The 24,458-nt window shown below is 35.1% G+C and overlaps 1 protein-coding gene across 3 annotated transcripts in view; it reads right to left on the bottom strand.

Moving 5' to 3' along the window:
• LOC113516641 (zinc finger protein ush) overlaps positions 1 to 20,232 on the bottom strand; it is a 291,573-nt gene extending 271,341 nt beyond the window's left edge. For 2 of the 3 annotated variants that reach the window (XM_052901992.1, XM_026901088.3), the window contains exon 1: positions 20,055 to 20,232. Coding sequence is in view for 1 of the 3 variants with exons in the window: in XM_026901088.3 (XP_026756889.1) it covers positions 20,055 to 20,094 (40 nt within the window). In the remaining 2 variants the exon portion in view is untranslated. Of the gene's footprint in view, positions 1 to 19,960 lie in introns of all 3 variants that reach the window. The other variant, XM_052901994.1, reaches the window with a different exon arrangement.
• Between the last annotated feature and the right edge of the window lie 4,226 nt (positions 20,233 to 24,458).

Genomic DNA, 24,458 nt, shown 5'->3' with positions numbered 1-24,458 from the left:
TTATTACAAGATGGGTTTGCACTTGATCTCACCTCGTCTGATGGTAAGTGACGATAAGATCTCAGATAGAGCGCGATTGTTCAGAAGATACTTATTTACAGTTAGCAATAGACTAAAATTCTCCTCTCATAGAATATTTATGGCGGTCAGTGCGATATTAATAGATTTTTTATGCAACTTAAAATGGCAAACAAGCTGACGGCCCACCTGATCGAAAGTGGTAACCGTCGCCTATAGACATGTGCAGTACTATGGACATAACAGAGTATACTGTTTCGCCCATGATACTCCCCATGCGTTGTCATCCTCGAGGACTCAGGTGTCATTCCTCTGTACCCTGTAAATTCACTGACATATCTTACCCTTCAAACCGAAGCAGCCATGCAAGCATAACTGCTTTACAACTTCTTCAAATTTTACTACACTCAATGTTTATGTACTTACCCTTCATAAGAACATTGTAACAACTCTACCTATATATTATGTACATGAATGCATTATATTAAATAAATAAACATTATCTGTATATACCACTATATCCTCTGTACTTTTTTTATATATATATATAAACTAGATAGTAAAGTAATATATAATGTACACAGTAGCCGACTTTAATAAATCGATTGTTTAACTATAGTTTGTACAGTGATCGATTAAAAAATATCGACTTACATAATACATGCTCGTATTCAGACGTTAAATCGAATTCATTGATTAAACTCGACCGGTCAATCAACTCGGATGCGACTGTCTCAATTCGTTTTTTCGTACAATAATGATCTTTGTTTCTATGCAGATAAAGTTAAGGTTAACTCACGACGTACGAGATTATTTATGATTCGAACTACGAGTACGTTCCAGTTCACCGTATTGTTAATGAAATCGGAATCAAAGCAACAGCTGTGTTTCTTGCCCGTTCTTCTCAGCTGAAATTGCATTCAGAACAGGGCGGTGGATTCATAGAAAAATTACTATTCAAAAATGTTTACTTAAATGAATTTTTTTTTAATATTATTTATTCATTAATTAATTAATTATAATTTGCATATTTATTTAATTCATAAATCATGAATTAACAGAGTAGGTATATGTCAACATTAATTTGTTCTCCAGGTACATTTTCTAAAACTGGGGAAATAGTCGATACGAATAGCAAAATCTTAAATCGATCCACGAGAAGACTGACGTCAAGAAATCGATCTTACGTAAATCGATTCCAATCTCACAAAAAGACGAAAATTAAACATATAAACATATTTATAAACTTTCAGATTTATAAAATTAATAAAGTTATATTAATCCTACATGACTGTCCGCTGCTGAATATAGCTCCCCCCCCCCCCAAAGACTGCCATGAGGAACGATCATCAGCCATTTCGATATCTCTCCCATATCGTACATATTACCAGAGGGAGACTTTCTATAAAAGTCGATTGCTTGGGTACCTCTGTCCCATTCGTGTTTCAACCGTGAAGCAGCTGTGTTTGCACGGCTGTGTTTCGGTTTGAAGGGTGGGATATGACGTGAATTTACTGGGTACAGAGGAATAACACCCGAGTCCTCAGGAATGGCAACACATGGGGGGTATCATGGGCGAAACAGCATACTCAGCTTGTTTGCCATTCTAAGTTGTATAAAAAATAAATAAAAAAAGAAATCGTCTGAATATCTCTTTTTAAATATGTTAAAAGTGTTATCCGATATTACTTTTTGGATAACAAACTTCTAACATATTCATTAGTGGAGCAGTATTTTACACATAGTATTTTGGAATGTAGAAGGGTCTACTTTTTATTCAGGACAACCAATATATTACGGTCACGCGGGCAAAGTCGCGTGTAAAGACTAGTGTTAAATATAAAATAATAATCGATGATCCGACAATAACAATCATTCATGTTATAACGACGCGAATTCATTCACACATCACATTCATCATCTATTAGAAACGTACCGTATAATTCATAGATATCTTTTAACTAGATAGGTACCTCGTACACCGAAGGTAGAAATTATAAATCTCCCACAAAGATAAACAGCGTTATCTAAATAGATATCTAGAAATCATCGATCAAACGGAATATCGACAAATCCCACTCACTGACGCGATTATATACAGAGATACCGATCAAATTACATGTATGTAGAATGTTTTCTACGGATTACGGTGTATGGACAGGCTGTGAATGCGACAACGACAATAAATAAATAAATATCGTATCAATAAAGAGCACATACTGCACAGCGCCATCTATGTTGTTAAAAATTAAACAGTGGTCGTACTAGAATAAAAATTATATATATCCGAAAAAAACTAGACGAAGCCCCACCCCGCTACCATCTACAAGAACAAGAGTTTTATCTTAATACGCCATCTAGAGTGATGCGTTTTCATGGTTGTCCTATCTCTTAAAACCACACATATGAAATAAAAGTACTAAATAAATAAACATTAGACACAGTGTCATTTAGTCCCAAGCGTCTTCTATATACTTAACAACCGATTCTCGAATCTCGACCTACCTTTGTGTAGAACACATTTTATGGACAATTTTCTCGATCGAGCTGCCCAATTATGGAACAAACTCCCTTCCCACATACAAGAGAGTCCTTCAATTACCTCTTTCAAGAAATGATTGAAGTTACATTTTCTTTCCCTTGAGTCATAATCTTAATTTTTCATTTTTCTAATTGAACTGTCAAACCTTAAAATCATTCAACTAAATTTCTATTGTAGGTAGCATATTCATTTAACATTTATTGTATAAGGAGGTATTATATTTATTTATAGTATATGTATTTATGTAATATTTTATTCTGTATTTTAATATTTTATTTTCTTGTAAATTTTTTATGTACTCTAAATATTAATAGTTGTAGCACTTCAGCTGCCCGCTAACAACATGTTTTCTAACTGCATTGGAAGAGAGCTCTGTCACAGATAAGTCCACGCTTGCTCACAATATTTATAAATGCATTAACAATTTAATTTACACGTGCATTAAAGAATTTATATATTATTTTTGCTATTGGGTAAAGTTTACTTCTGTGTAAGTCCTATCTATTGATGCTACTACATATGAAATTCGAATGTTTAATTAAATCTAAAATAGATTTAATTACTTGAATTTAGAACATCTATTATTATTTTTTTTAGTACGTTTGTTCCTTGTGGAACTGGCTAAGGTCGGAGACCATGCTGCCTAGTCTTCAATATGATAAATTGTCTGGAATAAACATCTATTATTTATTAAAAAAAATAGGTTTATTTGTAAAAAGAACAAATGTGCTAAAACATATTAATGAAAGATGATTACATTTTTAATGTTTTTTTTATTATTATGTTTAAATATTCATTGTTGTTGTTTTAAAATTTCTCCGAAATTAAACAAACAAAGAGCATTACTCATACAGCCTAGTCATAAGTTATTTTTATTATTGATTAAAAAGACCGATTAAACGACGATAATTTTTTACTTTTTTGTTTATTTTTTTTAAATTATACATGTTGACCGTACATTCTTGCAGCTATTCTTTTATTATCAGTAGCCAGTTATCGATAGATCGCTATCGTCTGAAACGAACGATATTAATCCACGACTAGATATTGCTTATCCAAGTTTTTTGATTAAATAATTATCAAGATAAAATACTGCGTAGGTAATATTTAATTGCCGCCAAAATTAGTTTTTTTTTTCTAATATTTTTTTTTAATATCTTTTTTAAGGGATGTAAATTTACTAATATTAGCTATAAGAACATTATTACTGTTTTTTAGGATATATTGCTAATAACAGAGTCGCTAATCTGTTAGACTATATTATTATAATTATTTTATTATATTAATATAGTCTGAAATGAATATCTAATATATAAAATTCTCGTGTCGCGGTGTTTGTTACCAAACTCCTCCGAAACGGCATTACCGATTTTTATGAAATTTTGTGTCCATATCGGATAGGTCCGAGAATCGGCCAACATCTATTTTTCGTAACCCTCAATGTTAAGGGTGACCCCACCTCTAATTTTTTTTTTATTTCTTTGACAATTTTTTTTTATTTTATTTAAATTTTTGCATTGAAAAATACATACAGATTCAAATTTTCACGCTTTTACGATCAACCCCTGTTGTTTAATCGGAATTTTTATATTCCGCAATAGGGTTGCAAAATGACAATCGAATATAATAATTATAGTAGATTTTCATGCATAGTTCTAGAAATAATGTTTATGGTGAAACAACGTTTACTGAGTCAGCTAGTATTGTTATAATAAAATAATTAAAATCAAATAATTTTGATTTATTTATATAGTGGTTAATCTCCCTCATATATATGATAGTAAGCAGGTAATGTATTCCAAACATTTATTTAAAAAAAATATTTTTTTTTTATACAAAACATGCCACAAAGATGGCAATAAGCATACAGCCCGTTTGTTGGTAAACGGTCACTGTAGCCTATATGATATAAAAAAAAACCTGTTTTTCCGATTTAAAAACTAACCTACTGTACCGATTTTGGTAAAATTTCCATAGGATCAGTTTGAAAGTATATACTTTTCGATAAGAAAATAAAATGTTCCGAATCGGTTTATAACTGACGGAGTTATGAGGTAAGAAACATAAAAAAAAAGTATTTACCACCGAATTTAGAACCTCCTTTTTTTTTGAAGGCGGTGACATAAATTGATTATATCAAAAATGTAATTCCTGTCAGCCCCTTTAACCGTTTAGGAACGCGTGTTTGTCTAACTGTATAATATAATTTAACGAATGGATCAATAATAACAGCGTGTTAGTAACTTAACCAAAAGATAACATCTAAGATTAGTTATGGAGCTATAAATAAACATACAAACACACAGCTTGATTTCGTTTTATTTTTTGTACCGATAATAGCCCGAGGCTGATTCATCGCCTATAGATCAGCTACCATATGTCGATATTAGATTTACAACCAGTTGAACGTACCCATCGATAAGTAGTCGGGAAGAAAATTTATTGAGTAGTGACCTCGTGTAGACAAGCGCAGTGTGGGGCGATCTTCACGGGATACGTTGTGGGCAGTCAATGAATGTGGGTAGTTCAGGATACCACTATGAGGCGAAATATTTGGTAAATACATACATATTCTCGCTGTATGCTGCGGCTCCATCCACGTGATTTAGTATACAAAGTATATTTATATAGAGGAATAACACCTGAGTCCTCAGGAATGGCAACGCATGGGGGGTATCATGGGCGAAACAGTATACTCTGTTATGTCCATGGTACTGCTCATGTCTATAGGTGACGGTTACCACTTTCAATCAAGATAGATCATGATATATATATATATATATATATATATATATATATATATATATATATATATATATATATATATATTATTGTATTTACTATGTCATGAGTAATCCGGTCAATGAATATCCATCAAACAAGGATACTATACTCGGAAAGATCCGTTATTTCCTCCTGCTTTCCTATGATTGGGATTCCCGGGAGTTACAAATGAAATAGTCAATGTTAATGTTCGATTAAGCGTATTGTTTCTACATATTTTGAACTAGTTTTAGGTAATTCGTACGTGTAGATTTTATAATTAGGAAAACCAATGGAATCAATCAAGATACGCCGTCTACAAGTAATTTAATTCAGTAACAAAATATAAAAGAAAATACAAGCGATTTGAGAAACTTTTTTGAAGTCGGTTTAAAAAAGCTTATAATATATGATACAGACGCAATATTACGGAGCGGTGGACTGTGATGAGGTGATGTATGATGAAGACACGGATTTTAGCAGAGAAAATATATTAAGTGTGATGTAAACATCAGGAGAAATGCCCTGTGTTGTTTCAATTCAGAAAAATTTATTTCCAAAATTGACCCGACCCAGAATCGAATTCGGAACCGCCTTTACGCGACGAAATGTGCCAATCACTACCCCACAGAAATCATCTAATTTTATACAACTTAAAATGACAAACAAGCTGACGGCCCACCTGATGGAAGTACATGAACAGCACCATCGACAGTATAGAGTACACTGTGACGCCCGAAATAATTCTCATGCGCTATCATTCTTAAGGACTAAAATGTTATGTAAATAAATTCACTGCTATATCCCACCTTTTATACCGAAACACAACCATCAAATACAGCACTTTGCGGCAGAAAAGAGTGGAACAGAGTTATGTATGCTTTTAGTACATAAAATAAATACCGGAATTTTAATGCCCACTTTTTAACGGTACCCTGTATTTATCCTTCTTGTAACTGATTTACAAGTGTCAATTTATGCGTTATTAAATTTTCCCTGTACATATTTACAAATTATACTCGTATATAACAAATCGTCCTAAATAATAAGTAAATAAATATATGTAATTTTCCTTATTTTGCATGGTGAATACATGAGACATCGTCTGGTGAGATATTTATGACAAATATACTCGCTATGTAAAATATTGTAGGTATATTAGGAAAATGAACGTTTTCAACCGACGCCGAAAATGGAGCTATGTTTTTATAGGTACTACTATGGTAGTATAATATTCTATTATGGTGGTAAACAAGCATACGGCCCGTCTGATGGTAAAGTGTGTCACCGTAGTCTATGGACGCCTGTACCACCAGGGACGTCACGCGCGCCTTGACAACCCTTAACAAACCTTAATGAAGAGTCCCATGCTGTAATCCCCACAGAAAATTTCAATTCCTCTAAATTTGGTGTGTGGTCCCGGCATAGAAAAGGCCACCCCTTCCTTTACAGTGGATGTCGTAAGAGGCGACTAAGAGAACTCACTAAAAGCCAAACTGCGGTTGCCATGCCACCTGCCAAGCGTGGCAACTACTGGCAAAACTCCCCTTATAGGGAAAGCTTACGTTCAGCAGTGGATAGTTAACTGGTATGATATAATCATGAAACAGCTGAACTGATTTGAGTATACTCGTAATATTATAACATGGGCGAAACAGTATACTCTGTTATGTCCATGCTACTGCTCATGTCTATAGGCGACGGTTACCACTTTCCATCAGGTGGGCCGTCAGCTTGTTTGCCATTCTAAGTCGTATAAAAAAAAATACATAGATAGAGATAGACCATGTCATAGAGTCATACTTCATATATCATCAAATATGAACCTAGTCTAACTACTAAACTAGTATTTAATCGCGACTTCGTCCTCGTGACCTGGATATGTTTACTGACCGGGATAAAAATGGGCATAACAGAGTATACTGTTTCGCCCATGATACCCTCCATGCGTTGCCATTCCTGAGGACTCAGATATTATTCCTCTGTACCCTGTAAATTCACGCCGTATCCCACCCTTCAAACCGAAACACAGCTATGCAAACACAACTGCTTAACAGTCGAAACACGAATGGGACAGAAGTACATAGTCTCCCTCTGGTCACTCATTCAACCCTAATAATGTCACTCGTAGCAAAAAATGTTACTTGGTCACTTCATCCCATTCGCTGACAGTACAAAGACCTTCCAAAGTCAAAATGTGACACGCGCTACCCGTGAGAACTTGGGGCGACATAACAAGAGAACATCAGAGGGTTAACACCCTAACCGCGAACAATATGGTCGTAAAGACCCCCTAGTGATTAAGGGTAACCATATCGTGATGGACTTATCGGACAAACCACAATAAAGCATTTTTTGTCGCTAATATTGCAAATAGACAAAAAAAAGTTATTACTGTATGTACTAAATTATCACGATTCGAATTATGTAATTATGTAAGAGATCCCTTTATGGGATAAGTCCGCCATTGTATACTAAATCATTTACTAGTATTTAATCTGACTTATGTACAATAAAGATTTTTACAATACAATACAATACAATGTACTGATTTAGAAAAAATCTTAAAAAAAAATGTTTTTTTTTTTCATCCGAGTTCAAAAAGAGGGAGATTCTCAATTCGATTATACATTTTTTTATGTTTGTTACCTCATAACTTCGTCAGTTATAAACCAATTTACCAAATTATAGATTACTTACTTTATAACTTAATTATTTAATTATTACACAAACACAACGACAAGTTGTCTGGTACAGTATACTCTGTTATGTCTATAGTACTGCTCATGTCTATAGGCGACAGTGACCACTTTCTATCAGGTGAACCGTCAGTTTGTTTGCCATTCTATAAAATATACTATATATAAGTATAAAAAAAGACAACGCCACAGGCGCAGCTTGTATTCATTAAAAGTTCCTGATTCATACAATGTTGGCTCCTAGAACGTTACAACATACTTGATAAGGCGAACAGATTAAAGTGTATTGCAATAATTTTAAAACACATTATAGTCACCACTAATGGTATAAGATAACATTATCATGTATATCTAATATATATATATATTTAATATCTAATATATATTTATATATATAAGCCAATAATAAACGAGTTATTGCTGCTTGTTACAAGATAATGAAATTAAATTTTCTGTAAAAATTCTTGTTATTCAAATTACAAGATAAAAAAAATGAATTCGTGTTACCAATGATGATCTATAGAACCGAAACATGGTCCTACAAGGTTTTTTTTATGAGTGAAGATGGAATAGTAACCCCGCATGCGCTATCGGTATACGCTGGCGGGGCACCAGTGATGGATGGCAGGTGAGGATGAAAGCAGGTCAGTTGGCCCATAGTGACCAATTGAACAAGAATTAACCACTATGGTTGGGGGGAAAGGGATTGTTAGCATTGGAGTTTGACAGCCCTATTGCTAGCAATATGCCTTATTAGGTCAACCTCCACGCGGTTCCCCCTGGAAACCATCGTGAAAAATCCCTGCGGAAATCAGTAGATAAAGTGTGCTATCTACTAAATTAGGATATAACCTATCCGTGTACCAAATTTCATTAAAATCCGTTCAGTAGTTTTTGCGTGACAGAGTAACAAACATCCACCCGTCCATCGTTACAAACTTTTACATTTTAAATGCAAAATCCACAGAATAGATAGATAAACAGATACTCTTTATTGTTTCCTTCAAAAGATTACAATAGTAAACTTATTATAAATACAAACAATTACAAGAAACGATCACAGTGAGAAAACAATGGGCGACCTTATCGCTAAAAGCGATCTCTTTCAAACAACCTTTGGATGGAGAGGAGTAATTATAAACAGTTTGATCACGATGGAAATTTTATCATTCTTAAATATAGAGATGTAATATAATGTAATAATGTAAACATATATTGAATTCGTCACGATGGGCTAACTGACCTGCTTACTCTTCACCTATCATCCTTCACTGGTGCCCCGCTGGTGTATACCGATAGCGCGGGTGGGGTTAATTAAAAAAAAATCACCCATAAAAAAATACTGCTAGAATATGCAGTTATTAATATTGATTCACTTAATACATACATATTATTGATACCAGATATTCCAATGTCATATTAAATAGACAGGTACGTAAAAACAAAAGAGTAAACAAGTAACAGCGGGCGGAATCCGGCAGAAAGCATAATTCTGGTGCACAATGGCGCGGGCGTCATTTGCTTACAAACATGCGCGCGCGCACAATAACCCTTTGATGACGCCGGTGATATTGCCGTGATCAGGTGTACTGTCCAAATGTGTGTTTGTTCGAAATCGCAATGAATATAGTATCGAATGTTAAATCGATTTATGTAATAAGTATACCGTAATTTTTTTACAGACTATATTTTTTATAAATTATAAATGGTAAACTAGCTGATGGGCCGTGTGGTTCCGGCATAGAATAGGCCACCGCTTACTATTCTGTGGGTATCGTTAAAGACGACTAAGAGAATTTAATGGTAGAGAGATAGACAGCAGCGTCTCTCTTAAAACATCACTAACAACCTAACTACAGTTGCAAATCCGTCTGCCAAACGTGGCAACTACTACTACTGTTGGCAAAACTCCCCGTATGGGGAAGCCTTATGTTCAACAGTGGACACTTAATGGCTGAAATGATGAAGTTGATGGGCCGAAAAATCTACTTCCTAATTTGGGTCCAAAACATTTTCTGTTTCTGATTACCAAACATAATCCAAGTCGGAAAAAAAGGTTGTTGGTAATTAATATAGTAATGTGCCGTGTGGTCCCGGCATAGAATAGGCTACCCTTTTCTTTCCCGTAGGTATAAGAAGCGACTAAGGTAGAACAATGGATGGGAAGCAGCGTCCCTCTTAAATCATCTCCAAAGCTTACCTGCGGTTGCAAATCCGCCTGCCAAGCATGGCAACTACTGGAAAAACCCCCCAAGGGGAAGGCTTATGTCAACAGTAGACAGTTAAGTGATGACATGAAATGATGAATATAGTATAATAATAATGTATGTTCACCACCACTACGTTCAAACGCTTTGTTTTTTCCTAACGGTTAGCTGGTAGAGAACGCCATACGGCATTAAGTTCGCCTATTGTACAAATTTTATTGTGCAATTGTTTAAGAAATGTATTTTCATATCGAAAATTTAGTTTGAGGACAGATACTAGACGGCGTTGTTAACAATGTACCTATAATTCGCCGTTAAGTTTTTCCTGCGTTTCGGTGATCTGCCCTTAGAGAGAATTACTCGTAATTAAAGTTTCCTATCATTCCTACCGAATTTTGGTTGTTCCATTCGGCACCATCGGCAGCAGACTTTTGACTCACGGTACCCCTAGTTGTTCACAAATAAATAGTAGCAGAATTACATAGTACTCGTAGGCACCTATAGATAAATAGCTCACAACGCCACGTGTGGTCAAAATTCGCCGCAGCACCACCCACAAGCCCGTGTGAACGGAGCCCGCGAGTCTCGACCGAGTCGAACAAGCGGGGGGGGGGGGGGGGGGGGGGGTTATCGAACACCATTAGATTCAAGTGGCGTACACCACTCCACACTATCGGTACATATTGAATAAAATCTCTGATAACACCAATTACATCCCGGTATCTCGCTCGGCGGGCGACTATATTCGATTCGCCAGTATTTACTCGGGTCGTTCAACTTCATACATAGAACCTTAGCACTTACAAAAGAGTCAGATAAAGGTACATAATACCTGGTCAATTGTACTGGGATGAAGACCGACCTCCAGACAGTCCCCCTGGAAACCATCATGCTGAATTCCAGGTGTATTCATCACGATGTGCTAACTGACCTGCCTTTTCATTCTCACCTATCATCCGTCACTGGTGCCCCGCCAACGTATACCGTTAGCGTAGGCGGGGTTACCATTACATTATCATCCATTAAAAAGTTACCCTGTACCTAAACTAACTTCTGACTTTTATCCTACGTATTTCATTACTTCAGTAATACTTAGTTAAAAGTAAAATTACTTTTTACATGCATACATACATATCTGTCACGCCTGTCTCCCATTAGGGTAGGCAGAAACAATGGAACGCCAAATGCTTCTATTCAAACAAAATTACTTTTTGTTTTAATTATTTAAAAATAATAATAATAGTTTAATATAATTAATAATGTAAAAATTTTAATTAATTAATTAAAAGGAAATTTTAATCATAATAACTGTAAACTATAGGTATATACCTGAAATAAAAGATTTATTATTATTATAAAATTTAAATTTTACAAAAAATTACATCTCCCCTCTTAAGGAGAGGAGATGGCAAACTAACCCCCGGCAGAAGCACAGACGGCCGGGGTCCAGGGCCCCGGGGAGAGAAACCGGCGTACAATGCGGGCAGAATCTAAGAGCACCGCTTTCTGCATCTTTCCCGGGAGTGATTATTATTCTATTATTATATTATTATTATTAACCCCGAGTGCTTGTACAAAATAAATTTTGTACATTACGTACGTAATTAGAGAGAGACCTATGTCCAGCAATGGACAATGGACTGGTGATGATATTGACGATCATGAATATTCTCCGTTGATTCTCTTTTTTGTTCATCCTATGATTACGTAATCAGCATTTATTTATATCTGCAACTCCTCTAAAATTGCAGGTGCTCGAGGGCGTTAGTCACTTACCATCAGCTTAGCCATATATTCATTTGTCCAGTGTTTTAAAATAAAAATCAAGATATATAATTAGTTTAAATCAGAACAAACAGCATCCATAAAAACAAAGATAATCAAAACTATGTGTTTACTTATACTTCTGTTATCGGGTCAAACGAATGATATAATATCGTTAACCCTTGCGATAAACGTAGGCACCACTTTCTAGAGAAATTTTATATTGGAACCACGACACATGTGTATTGTGAGTTACACGTACCTATTAATACAACGCAATAAGAGTTGGGTTTGTTAAATTACATATTTAACTGGGTATTAGATACGTATATGCTACTTTCCACTTTGGGTTCGCTGGAAGAGGGAGACTGTACAAAAGTCGATTGCTTGTGTACCTCTGTCCCATTCGTTTTTCTACCGTGAAGTAGTTGTGTTTGCATAGCTGTGTTTCGGTTTGAAGGGTGGGTTATGGCGTGAATTTACAGGGTACAGAGGAATAACATCTGTATCGGAAAGGGATTGTTAACAATGGAGTTTGACAGCCCCATTGCTAGCAATATGCCCTATTAGGTCGACCTCCACATATTTCCCCCTGGAAACTATCGTGAATAATTCTTGTTGAATTCGTCACGATGGGCTAACTGACCTGCTTCATCCTCACCTACCATCCTTAGCGTAAGTGGGGTTGTAATCTAATATAACGTAAATTGGACTCTCTTTTCCGCACTTAGCCTCTCATTTGGGCCGTTGTGCGTATGAGTCGTGGCTATTACAGCCAACCCCGTTCCGCCCAGATGCACAGAAGCTTCCTGGGATCTTCACAGGCCTCACGGAGCGACCTCACCGTTACGAGGTTTTCTAAACGTTGATGGGCCACAGCTTCACATTCCAGGATTACGTGAGCAGCCGTTTCTTTGGCATCGAAACAGCCTCGATATAGAGGGCTGTCTGTGGCTCCTATTGTGTATAAATGTTTGTTGGGGTTACCATTCCTTTATCACCCATAAAAAAAAAATCCATTATCACTTATTATAAAAAAAAAATAAAAAAATTACCACAGATTAAAATATCACATTTAATCTTAGTCCAGTTATTACCATGAGAGCAATTAACGTTATAATAGTTATAAAGTTATATTATCACTGCGACATTGATAAATAAACAATCGTAGAATACATTAATACACGATAACAGTTTAACGAACCCGCTCGCACTTTGATTTGTTCATACAAATAATTAAAGATTGCGTCCCACAAAAAAAAAACAGACTTCAACTGTGACAAAACCGGTTATTTCGATTTAAAAAAGTAAACTACAGCACTAATCTTGATAACATCTCTATCAGAACAATCTGTAAGTATATCCTTTCAGTAAAAAAAAAAGAATTTTTCATAACGGTTCGGAATTGACGCAGTTATGCGGTGACAAATAAAAAAAAAAATACACCCGAATTTTTAAAGTGAGTTGAAAAAAAATAAAATGTGACTTCTCGCGTGATACCTTTTTTTTATTACAACTTAAAATGGCAGACAGCTGACGGCCCACCTGATGTAAAGTGGTAACCGTCGCCTATAGACATGAGCAATACCGTGGACATAACAGAGTATACTGTTTCGCCCATGATACCCTCCATACGTTGCCATTCCTGAGGATTCAGGTGTTATGCCTCTGTACCCAGTAAATTCACGCCATATCCCACCCTTCAAATCGAAACACAGCCATGCAAACACAACTGCTTCACGGTTGAAACACGAATGGGACAGAGGTACCTTCGTGATAGATACTGTCTGCCCACTAAGTGAGGGGGGAAGGAATTGTTTGTAATGGAATCCCCATTACCAACAACCCTCCCCCAAAATCAACTTAGGAAAATTTGGAAATTGGTCGAATTGGGTCTAATAGCCTCATAACTAGCAATATATTTATGATATAACATATACGAGTATGTGAGGTCGACCTCCTCGCGGTCTCCCCTGTAAACCATCCTGATGAATTTAATGTATTCATCACGATGTGTTAATTGATCTGTCTTTTCATTCTCACTCGTCATCCCTCAGTGATGCTCCGTCAGTGTATAGCGTTAGCGCAGACGGGATTAGTAATATATTATAATCTATTAAAGAAAAAGTAAGTTAAGTTATGACTTTGCAGCATTATGACCTCACACCATAAGAATATGGTCATTTATTTTTATATATTTAATGCAAGTGCCCTATACATCATTTATATATATTTATATTATATATATTCATAATATATATTCATATTTATATATATTTAAAAATTTACAATATTTTTCCAAAAATAGAACACTCTGTCTAAACAGACAGTCTCGTCTGTCTAAATAGGCATTAACGTCTATGCAATCGGTCTAAAAATATTTATTTACAATTTTATTTTTAAAAATTTTAGATCATAAAAATAAAATTAATTAAATAATAAAAATAAAACATGCTTGAACATCTTTTATTTTTAATAGAACAAACGTTCTTATAAAAATAACTAAGTTCTGAAAACAGAATTAAATATATACATAGATTATTATTATTATATAAATACCAGAGGGAGACTTTGTACAAAAGTCGATTGCTTGGGTACCTCTGTCCCATTCGTGTTTCAACCGTGAAGCAGTTGTGTTTGCATGGCTGTGTTTCGGTTTGAAGGGTGGGATATGGCGTGACTTTACTGGGTACAGAGGAATAACACCTGAGTCCTCAGGAATGGCAACGCATGGGGAGTATCATGGGCGAAACAGTATACTCTGTTATGTCCATGGTACTGCTCATGTCTATAGGCGACAATTACCACTTTCCATCAGGTCGGGCGTCAGCTTGTTTGCCATTCTAAGTTGTATAAAAAAAAAGATTAGACAGGTGTTAGATTCGCTTTTCAAGTAAGACGTATAAACATGTGTTTAACCTTTGTCTGTCGCAAGTTAACTTTTTTTTGTGGTAACACTTAATCTGTTATTCTAACAACACTTCAATATAGAACTTTATAGCTTACAACTTAAGGTTTAAATTTACATTTTAGACGGCAAAACTGTATGTGTTTATTGGTGAACACATTTATCACGATTGGTACATACGGTACAATAGATACATTATCAGTTTAAAATAAATTTGTTGGTAAATATTTATCAGGACTAATTGCATGTATCTACTTTGTATTGTAACTAATTAAAATATACGAATTCTTACTTAATATTACATATATGAAAGCGAGTTTTTTTTTTATGGGTGAAAAAGGTATGGTAACCCCGCCTGCGCTAACGGGATACGCTGGCGGAGCACCAGTGAAGGGTGATAGATGAAAATGAAAACAGGCCAGTTAGCCCATCATGATGAATTCATCAGGAATTAACCATGATAGTTTCCAGGGGGAACCGCGAGGAGGTCGACCTGGCTATATTGCTAGCAATGAGATTCTCAGTCTCCATTACTAACAATCCCTTCCTCTCCCTATGAAAGCGAGTTGGTGCGTTATCATTTCGCCTTAACGACTTAACCAATCAGTATGAAATTTGGTACACGTGTAGTATATGGAATGGAGGTGAATAGGTTACTTTTTGTCCTTGTTAGTGAACATATGAAGACCACGCAAACGAAGTCGCAGGTAAAAGCTAGTAATATATATTTCTGGGAACACCTCTATACCTAATATTATATTTATATACTCATTAAGTATATAATACCGCAGTCAAGCTGTAGGAAGGCCTATTCTATAACAGTCCCTCTTAAAACATCTCTAAAGCCTGGCTGCAGTTGCCATTTCGCTTGCCAAGCGTGGCAACTACTGGCAAAACCCCTCAAAAGGGAGGCTTATGTTCAACAGTGAATGCTTAAGGGCTGATATGATAACATATAATACAGTAATATAAAACAATACTGTAAATAGGAAATAAATTAATATAAAATTTTTACAATACAGTTACAAATTATAAGAATAATATCACTTTAATAAAAAAAAACATGACTTTTTATAGAATGTTAAAAATATAAATATTATTTTGATAAAGTTTCAAAAAAAAATTAAACTAAATTTAAAAAAAAAAGATAAAACATTAAATTATAATAATAATAATTATTATTATTACATTATTCGTCATCATATATTATAACTTTGAGATATTTAACATATTAAAATTAATTATATAATATCTAATCGAAAAAAAAAAAACATTAAAAATAAAACATTTCAGTGTGAGACGCTATCTAAAAACTAACACTGTTATATTACTTTCAAGTCAATATAAATACTTCCTAATGTCCTTGCTTCTCCTTATTTCTGAATAGATATTACACTAGCATACATACATATATATATATATACATATATATATACGAGCGTATCTTATATTATATTAAATTATAAATTATATTATTATCATTAACAGAATTTGGTATAATAATATACCAGAGAGAGACTTTGTACAAAAGACGATTGCTTGGTTACCTCTGTCCCATTCGTGTTTCAGCCGTGAAGCAGCTGTGTTTGCATGGCTGTGTTTCGGTTTGAAGGGTGGGATATGGCGTGAATTTACTGGGTACAGAGGAATAACACCTGAGTCCTCAGGAATGGCAACGCATGGGGGGTATTATGGGCGAAACAGTATACTCTGTTATGTCCATGGTACTGCTCGTGTCTATAGGCGACGGTTACCACTTTCCATCAGATGGGCCGTCAGCTTGTTTGCCATTCTAAGTAGTATATAAAAAAAAAAATTTGCTGTAATTTTCAATAGTATTGTTTCTTTTTGTGCATTTCTTTCACTTGCGCTAAGTATGTATGCAAACTTCATTGACTGACAAATTATCTGTGTAATTATCATATGAGTTGATAAATCTGTATGTTTGTCTTAAATAAATTAACTAACCCAACAAACGTCCTGTCCGATTTACAATTTTTAATACCTCAAAACCATAATCCGACTATTCGGAATATATTACCAAAAAAAACAAAAGAGGAGAGTGGGGGTGAAAGGGATTGTTAGTAATGGGGGTCTAATGAACCCATTGCTAGCAATACACCCTATCAGGTCGACCTCCACGCGGTTGCCCCTGGAAACCATCATGGTTAATTATAGTGGAATTCGTCACGATGGGCTAACTGACCTGCTTTCATCCTTACCTATCATCCCTCATTAGTGCTCCGCCAGCTTATACCGATAGCGCAGGCGAGGTTACCATTTCATTATCACCCATTAAAAAAAACCGAAGAGGAGAGGGGGAAGGGATTGTTAGTGATGAAATTAACAAACACCCTATCCGACCTCCACGCGGTTCCCCTTGGAAACCATAGTGGTTAATTTTTTTTTAAATTGATTACTAAATAATTACATAAAAATTGGTTACTATGAGCCAACTTATCTGCCTACATCCTCACTTGTCACTCTTCACTGGTGCCCCGTCAGTGTATATACCATTCCATCTTCATGCATTAAAAAAAAACCAAAGAGGTCTAAAATAACCAACGAGCTATATTTGATTTTAATATAGGTACATAGGTTGATGTAAAAAAACTTTAGTTCTGATGGATGAAAATGGAATGGTAACCCCGTCTGCGCTATCGGTATACGCTGGCGGAGCATCGGTGAAGGATGATAGGTGAAGGTGGAAGCAGACCAGTTAGCAGTTGGTCCATCTTGTTTTCTACAAGAATTAACCATGATGCTTTCCAGAGGAAACTACATAGAGACCAACCTGATAAAGTTAAATAAGTTTAAAACTGTTATTAAAAAAAAAACCTATTGAACAAAGCCAAACACACTAAACGATTACCTGAACGACAAATGTGCATGATGTTAGTCGATCATGCATGGGCTCTTAACGACCATGTTATTTCAGACATAGTACATTTAAATAAATACACATAATGTTAACAGAGATTTAAATGAGTAATTTTTGAGTTTCTTGTAGATAGGCTCTTCTTAATAGATAACAACTTTTCGTAGTTTGAATTCGTAAAAAATGACGATTTAAAAGTGCTTGTAAACAAGTATATATGAATAAAGGTGATTTGAAGATATTGCCAGCAATAGGACTTTATTTATATCACACACAAGCCCAAGAGGTTTAAGTGGTACTAAAAATTCAGTTTTTTTTTTTTTTTTTTTTAATGTATTTATGCATGCTAAATAAATAAAAAAAAAATTAATTAACAAGAATCTCTTTTTATGCTTAACTTTGTATATTTTGCAGTACAAATGCTAAATTGAGATGTAATAACCTTAGTCTACTAGAGGGAGACTTTATACAAAAGTCGTTTGCTTGGACACCTCTGTCCCATTCGTGTTTCTACCGTGAAGCAATTGTGTTTGTGTGTTTCGGTTTGAAGGGTAAGATATGGCAGTGAATTTACAGGGTACAGAGGAATAACACCCGAGTCCTGAGGAATAGCAACGTATGGAGAGTATCATGGGCGTAACAGTGTACTCTGTTATATTGAAGATACTGCTCATCTCTATAGGCGACGGTTACCACTTTCCATCAAGTGGGCTGTCAGCTTGTTTGCCATTAGAAGTCGCATAAATTTTTTTTTAATTTTTAATTACATTTTTAATTATTTTGTCTTTTGTCATAGGTAAGTTGATAGGCACGGGCTATAATTGTGACGTTATCATAAATTCTTTATCAACAAATTCACGGGGCATCTAGTTATAAATAATTGGAACAGTTCAGAGGTCACAAATGAGTACAATCAACAAGGTAATTTAAATTTTAATACACTATATATAAATTATCTTGTTGATTGTAGCTATTTGTGACTACAATCAACAATGATAAGAGTAGGAAATTTTAATAATCGACCAACGTAACTATTTCTCACTCAACAGTTTTAAAAAGTAACTTTTTTTAATATTCATAATAGCTTAGTTTTTAACCCACTTCGAGAAAGAGGAGTGCAATTCAGTTGTATTTTTCTTTATATTTATTACCTCATAACTCCGTCAACTATATACCGTTTCGAAATTTTATTTTTTTCTAAAAACATATTCTTACAGATTGGGCCTATTGAAATTTTATTAAAATCGGATGATTTATTTCATTATTAAAACAAAACAATTGGTTTTGCCATAATTGAAATCGGCTTTTTTGTGAAACGTAATCTTAAATATTTTTTATTTTATGCAACTTAGAATGGCGAACAAGCTGACGGCCCACCTGATGGAAAGTGATAACCGTCGCCTATAGCCATGAGCCATGGACATAACAGACCAAACTGTTTCGCTCATAAAACTTCCCATGCGTTGCCATTCCTGAGGACTCAAATGTTATTCCTCTGTACCCAGTAAATTCACTGCCATATCCCACCCTTCAAACCGAAACACAGCTATGCAAACACAACTGCTTCACGGTAATAACACTAATGGGACAGAGGTGTCCAAGCAAAGGAATTTTGTACGTCTTCCTCAGTAAATTAGCTTGGTAAAGTGCAGAAGCTAGTAATTTATTCAATTAAATAATAATCTATAAATATTTACCCTCTAAATGTGTTTGTAAATCTTTAAATTTGATGACCCATACAGCTATAAGCATAATACGTACCTATATAACTACTATTATTTTATAGTCTGATATAAATACCAAATGGGCTACTAGTAAATAGATAAGAATCTACATATCTGTGTACATAATATTTCTTGTATTCAGTAATTATAATTCAGTTATCAGATAATCGAATATAAATAATTTTATAAGTATGTACTTACCTATTAACATATATATATCGTATAATACAGTACAGACACGTGGTTGTTATTACAAAAACTAGTTTCATAAACAAAATTACACGACTCGATGTCATAACAAAAAATAGTTTCAACAACTTTACACAAAAACTTTCAAACTCATGAAGTTGATTCGTTCTACTAATCAACTTCTATAAAAACAAATGAATAAACCTTAAAATCTTCAATTTGAACATTTACAATTATTATAAAACTTTTTTTAATAGTACCTATATACCTTCTGTATGGTGCGACAACTTTCGCCTAGTTTGCGACTTTTAAAATACATCGCATCAACTGGAACAAAACTAATTCGGATCGAATCAACTCACGTTTGAGTGGCTTCGGGTTGCTCTGCTTCCTTCGTGACATGACCTAGCGAGGTGCTCCTATTGCGCCCAACATGACACACACTACACTTGTAACGAACTTGTAACAACTTGGTACAGCGTGCACGAGACACGAACACATGTGACGGCGACCAGGTCGGGACTGAGGGCGTCGCAGCGCGGCCCGCGGCGGTCTCCGCGGTCTCGGCCCGCCACTGGCCAGGCTTCACTTGGCCCCGCCCTCTGTAGACCCCCTCCCGCCCGTAGCGCGTAGAGGCGTAGCGTCGTAGACTCATTTTTTTTAAGTATTTTCTTTTAAAGTTTCAAAAAGATAAATTTTATATTTAATCGAAAATATGGAAATAATAAGTGTATTGTTATGATAGTTTTAAGGAAATAACCATGTATTTTCATTTATGATACAAGAAGTCAATGCTAAACGGAAACTTTAAGAGCAATCACCTAACTTCAACTAGTAGGGAAAAAGTTATTAAATATATTTAAAGGTAACATTTTTCTTAATCACTTCCAACAGCACCAGGTCTTCAATTCGAATGTATTTATTTTTTAAGTTGTTATACCTCATAAGCCCATTGTTTTCTCATTGTGATTATTTCTTGTAATTATTTATATTTATAATAAGTTTACTATTGTAATCTTTTGGAGGAAACAATAAAGGGTATCTATCTATCTCATAACTCCATCAATTGTAAACCAATTTGGAAAATTCTTTCTTTAGTTGAAAGGATATACTTGCAGATTGGTTTTATAGAAATTTAATCAAAACCGGTTCAGTAGTTAAGTTTTTAAATCAAAATAACTGCTGTTTTGGAACACAGTCCTAATTATATGTGACATTTATACAAATGTGCATAGAATTTTATTAAAGTTTAAATAAATCGATAAATTTAAGCACACCTTTATGGTTTGTCAACTTTTTTATGTATTTACTAAGTACTACGAGTAAATTTATGTACAAAGATTTTATAAAACTATTTTGCTTGCTGTTAATTAAATAAGAAATGTTTTCTTTTTTATATATGCCTTATGTAAAATAGATAAGGTAGCTAACTTAATGGTCGAAGGATGAACAGCAGTGTCCCTCTTAAAACATCACAAAAGCCTAACTGCGGTTTCCAAAATTGCCTGCCAAGCGTGATAACTATTGTCAAAATCCACCCACAGTAAATACCAAGAAGAAGTAGCCCCCAGTCCCTGTACGGTGCCGCTATTTCTAATCAAGGCTTTGCAGGATGCCAGTAGATGCAAATGACTCGAGACTGTTCCTTATGATAGTCAATAGAGGAGGCCTATGTCCAGCAGTGGACAGTTAATGGCTGGTATGATGATGATGATGAAAATAGTGAACAATTGAGTCACGTGTGATCTATGATTTTTAACCAACTTCAAAATGAAGGAGGTTGACTATTCGGATGCATTTTTTTTATATTTGTTGACCATATAACTCCGTCAGTTGTAAATCGATTTTGACCTTTTTTTTATCTAAATGGGTACTGTAAGTACAGTAGTTCAGTTCAGTAGTTCAGTTTGCAGATCAAAATATCTGTTTTGGCCACAATTGAAGTTTTTTTTTATACAACTTAGAATGGCAAACAAGCTGACGGCCCACTGCCGAATGAAGCCCACCTGATGTAAAGTGGTAACCGTCGCCTATAGACATGAGCAGTACCATGGACATAACAGAGTATACTGTTTCGCCCATGGTATCCCCCATGCGTTACCATTCCTGAGGACTCAGGTGTTATTACTCCGTACCCAGTAAATTAACGCCATATCCCACCTTTCAAACCGAAACACAGCCATGCAAACACAACTGCTTTACGGTTGAAACACGAATGGGATAGAGGTACCCAAGCAATCGACTTTTGTACAAAGTCTCCATCTGGTTGGTCGATTCTTGTAGAGAACACAACCTTCAATTATTACAAATTATACGATAGATAGGTACTTACTATCCCTTTTTAAATTACTTCATGAAATATGTACGTATCTATTGTATACGTATCATATTCTATTTTCGACGAAAAAAGTTGTTCTTAAACATTCGAAATTCAAATTCAAATCATCAACTCTTTAATTTTTTTTTTATTATTATTGCGTTAACGAAATGGCCATTAATTTTAATGTAGACACAAGAGATGGATTTAATCCATGTACAAGAATTGACAATATATGTAACAAGGGGACAAGCAATTTTTAATAAAAACAAAAATAAATTTATCTAACTGAAAAGATTTTTAATAAAACTTAATACAGGACTTTAGGAAATTATAAAGTGATTGTTTCATTCAATTTCTCAATTAGTACTACAAATTTCTTGATAACAGACACAAATTTTACAGTTAAACTGGGAAAAAAATACTTTTTAATTAATTTCGTATTACTAATTGTTAGAAATATTCATAGTGGTATACTGAATTCATCATGATGGGCTAACTGGCCTATTTTCATCCTCATCGATCACCCTTCACTGGTGCCCCGCCAGCGTATCCCGTTAGCGCAGGCGGGGTTACCATTCCATTTTCCTCCAATAAAAAAAGAGTATCGGCTGATCTGTGATCCCCTGTCGAAAGCCGTACTGGCGAAACGCTCGGCCATATCTTGTAGCTTACTTAACACACCGATGGGCAGTGGCAATCAAGAATAAGGGAGAGACCTTAGCTGTTAGTCTGGATATTACGAAAGCCTTTGATCGGGCATCGGGATCGTGGCATAGAGCGCTGCTGTCAAAGCTACCCTCGTTTAGGTTGCCTGCGAGACTGTGCATTTGGGTCGCCAGTTTTTTCAAGAAACGTAGCATTAAAGTCGTAGTTGGCGGAGCATGCTCTGATTTAAAACCTATGAATGCTGGTGTCCCGCAAGGTTGTGACTATCTCCGACCCTGTTTCTTCTGCGTATCAATGATATGTTACATATCAGTAATATTCATTGCTATGCAGACGACAATACAGAAGATGCATTATACACCGGTCATGCAAAGATCTCGCGGACACATACCGATGAGTGCCGAAACAGACTTGTGTCTGAAATAGAAACTTCACTCGATAAAGTTTCGATTTTTTATCTTTCGGATTGATACCTGCTGCTAATTTTCACCACCGTACAACCCGCCATAAACGAAAGTTTCATCCCAACCATCTGAACAAGTGGCGTTCTTCCACCATGCGTTTTTCAAGTCACTTTCTGCCACACACAACCACGCTTTGGAATCGACTTCCAGCAGCAGTATTTCCGAACCGATACGACATCATAACCGTCAAGAAAAGAGCATATTCCTTAATTTAAAAGGCCAGTAACACACCTGCAATGCCTCTGGTGTTGCGGCTGATCATGGATGACAGCAGTCATTTCCCATCAGGTGAGACGCATGCTCGTTAACCCCTGTGTTGTAAAAAAAGCTCGAGTAATTCATGTAAAACCAGTTTGCAACTGAGTATGTAATTCACACAAGAACATTTAAAAAAGATTATTTTAAAAAGACTGTTTTATTTTATGGATTTGTTACATATATTAATGTCTTATTATATATTATATGGATTATTAGTAATGGGGTCAAAAAGCCATATTACTAAAAATATATTTGTATATCATACTACTGCATGGCAGCAATAACAGCATTCAGTGGGCATTGTGTAATAAATACGATAGCCCGATCCTCTCATTGTGGGTCAAAATTATTACAGGGGCCATAAAATTACTTTTGTATTTTTTTTTTCTACTAACATAGCTTAAGTCAATTATTACTAACAAAAATGGATCTTAGTAATCTGTAATAAAAAAATATTATTACATTATTATTATAATTGTTTCTGTTGTTTTGTTAGTTTTAATTTTATTAATGTGAAATCAATGTCTTAAGACAATGTCGTGTGGAAACTGGAAACCATCGTGCTGAATTCCAGATAAATTAATCACGATGGGCTAACTGGCCTGCTTTTTCATCCTCACCAATGATCTCTCAGTAATGCTCCGCCAGCGTATACCGTTAGCGCAGGCGGAGTTATCATTCTATTATCATCCATTAAAAAGTCATCTCTCTTCATCACCAGACGCCAGCCAGACCACTATATCGTCATAGTCGTAGAATACTGACGGATCTTTATATGTAATCTTTGTCAGATCCGTCAGTATTCTACGACTATGACGATATATTGAACAAGCGGGGTTAATAATCCATTTTCACCAATTAAAAAATCAATTCGACAATTATAATTCAATTTATTTTTTATTTTTTATACAACTTAGAATGGCAAACAAGCTGACGGCCCACCTGATGTAAAGTGGTAACCGTCGCCTATAGACATGAGCAGTACCATGGACATAACAGAGTATACTGTTTCGCCCATGATACTCCCCATGCGCTGCCATTTTTGAGGACTCAGGTGT

Source organism: Galleria mellonella, unplaced genomic scaffold, assembly GCF_026898425.1.
Source record: "Galleria mellonella isolate WM207_F2 unplaced genomic scaffold, CSIRO_AGI_GalMel_v1 utg83, whole genome shotgun sequence".
Taxonomy (NCBI): Eukaryota; Metazoa; Arthropoda; class Insecta; order Lepidoptera; family Pyralidae; genus Galleria; species Galleria mellonella.
Note: the sequence above shows the minus strand (reverse complement) of the source record. Positions and strands in the feature narration are given on the sequence as shown.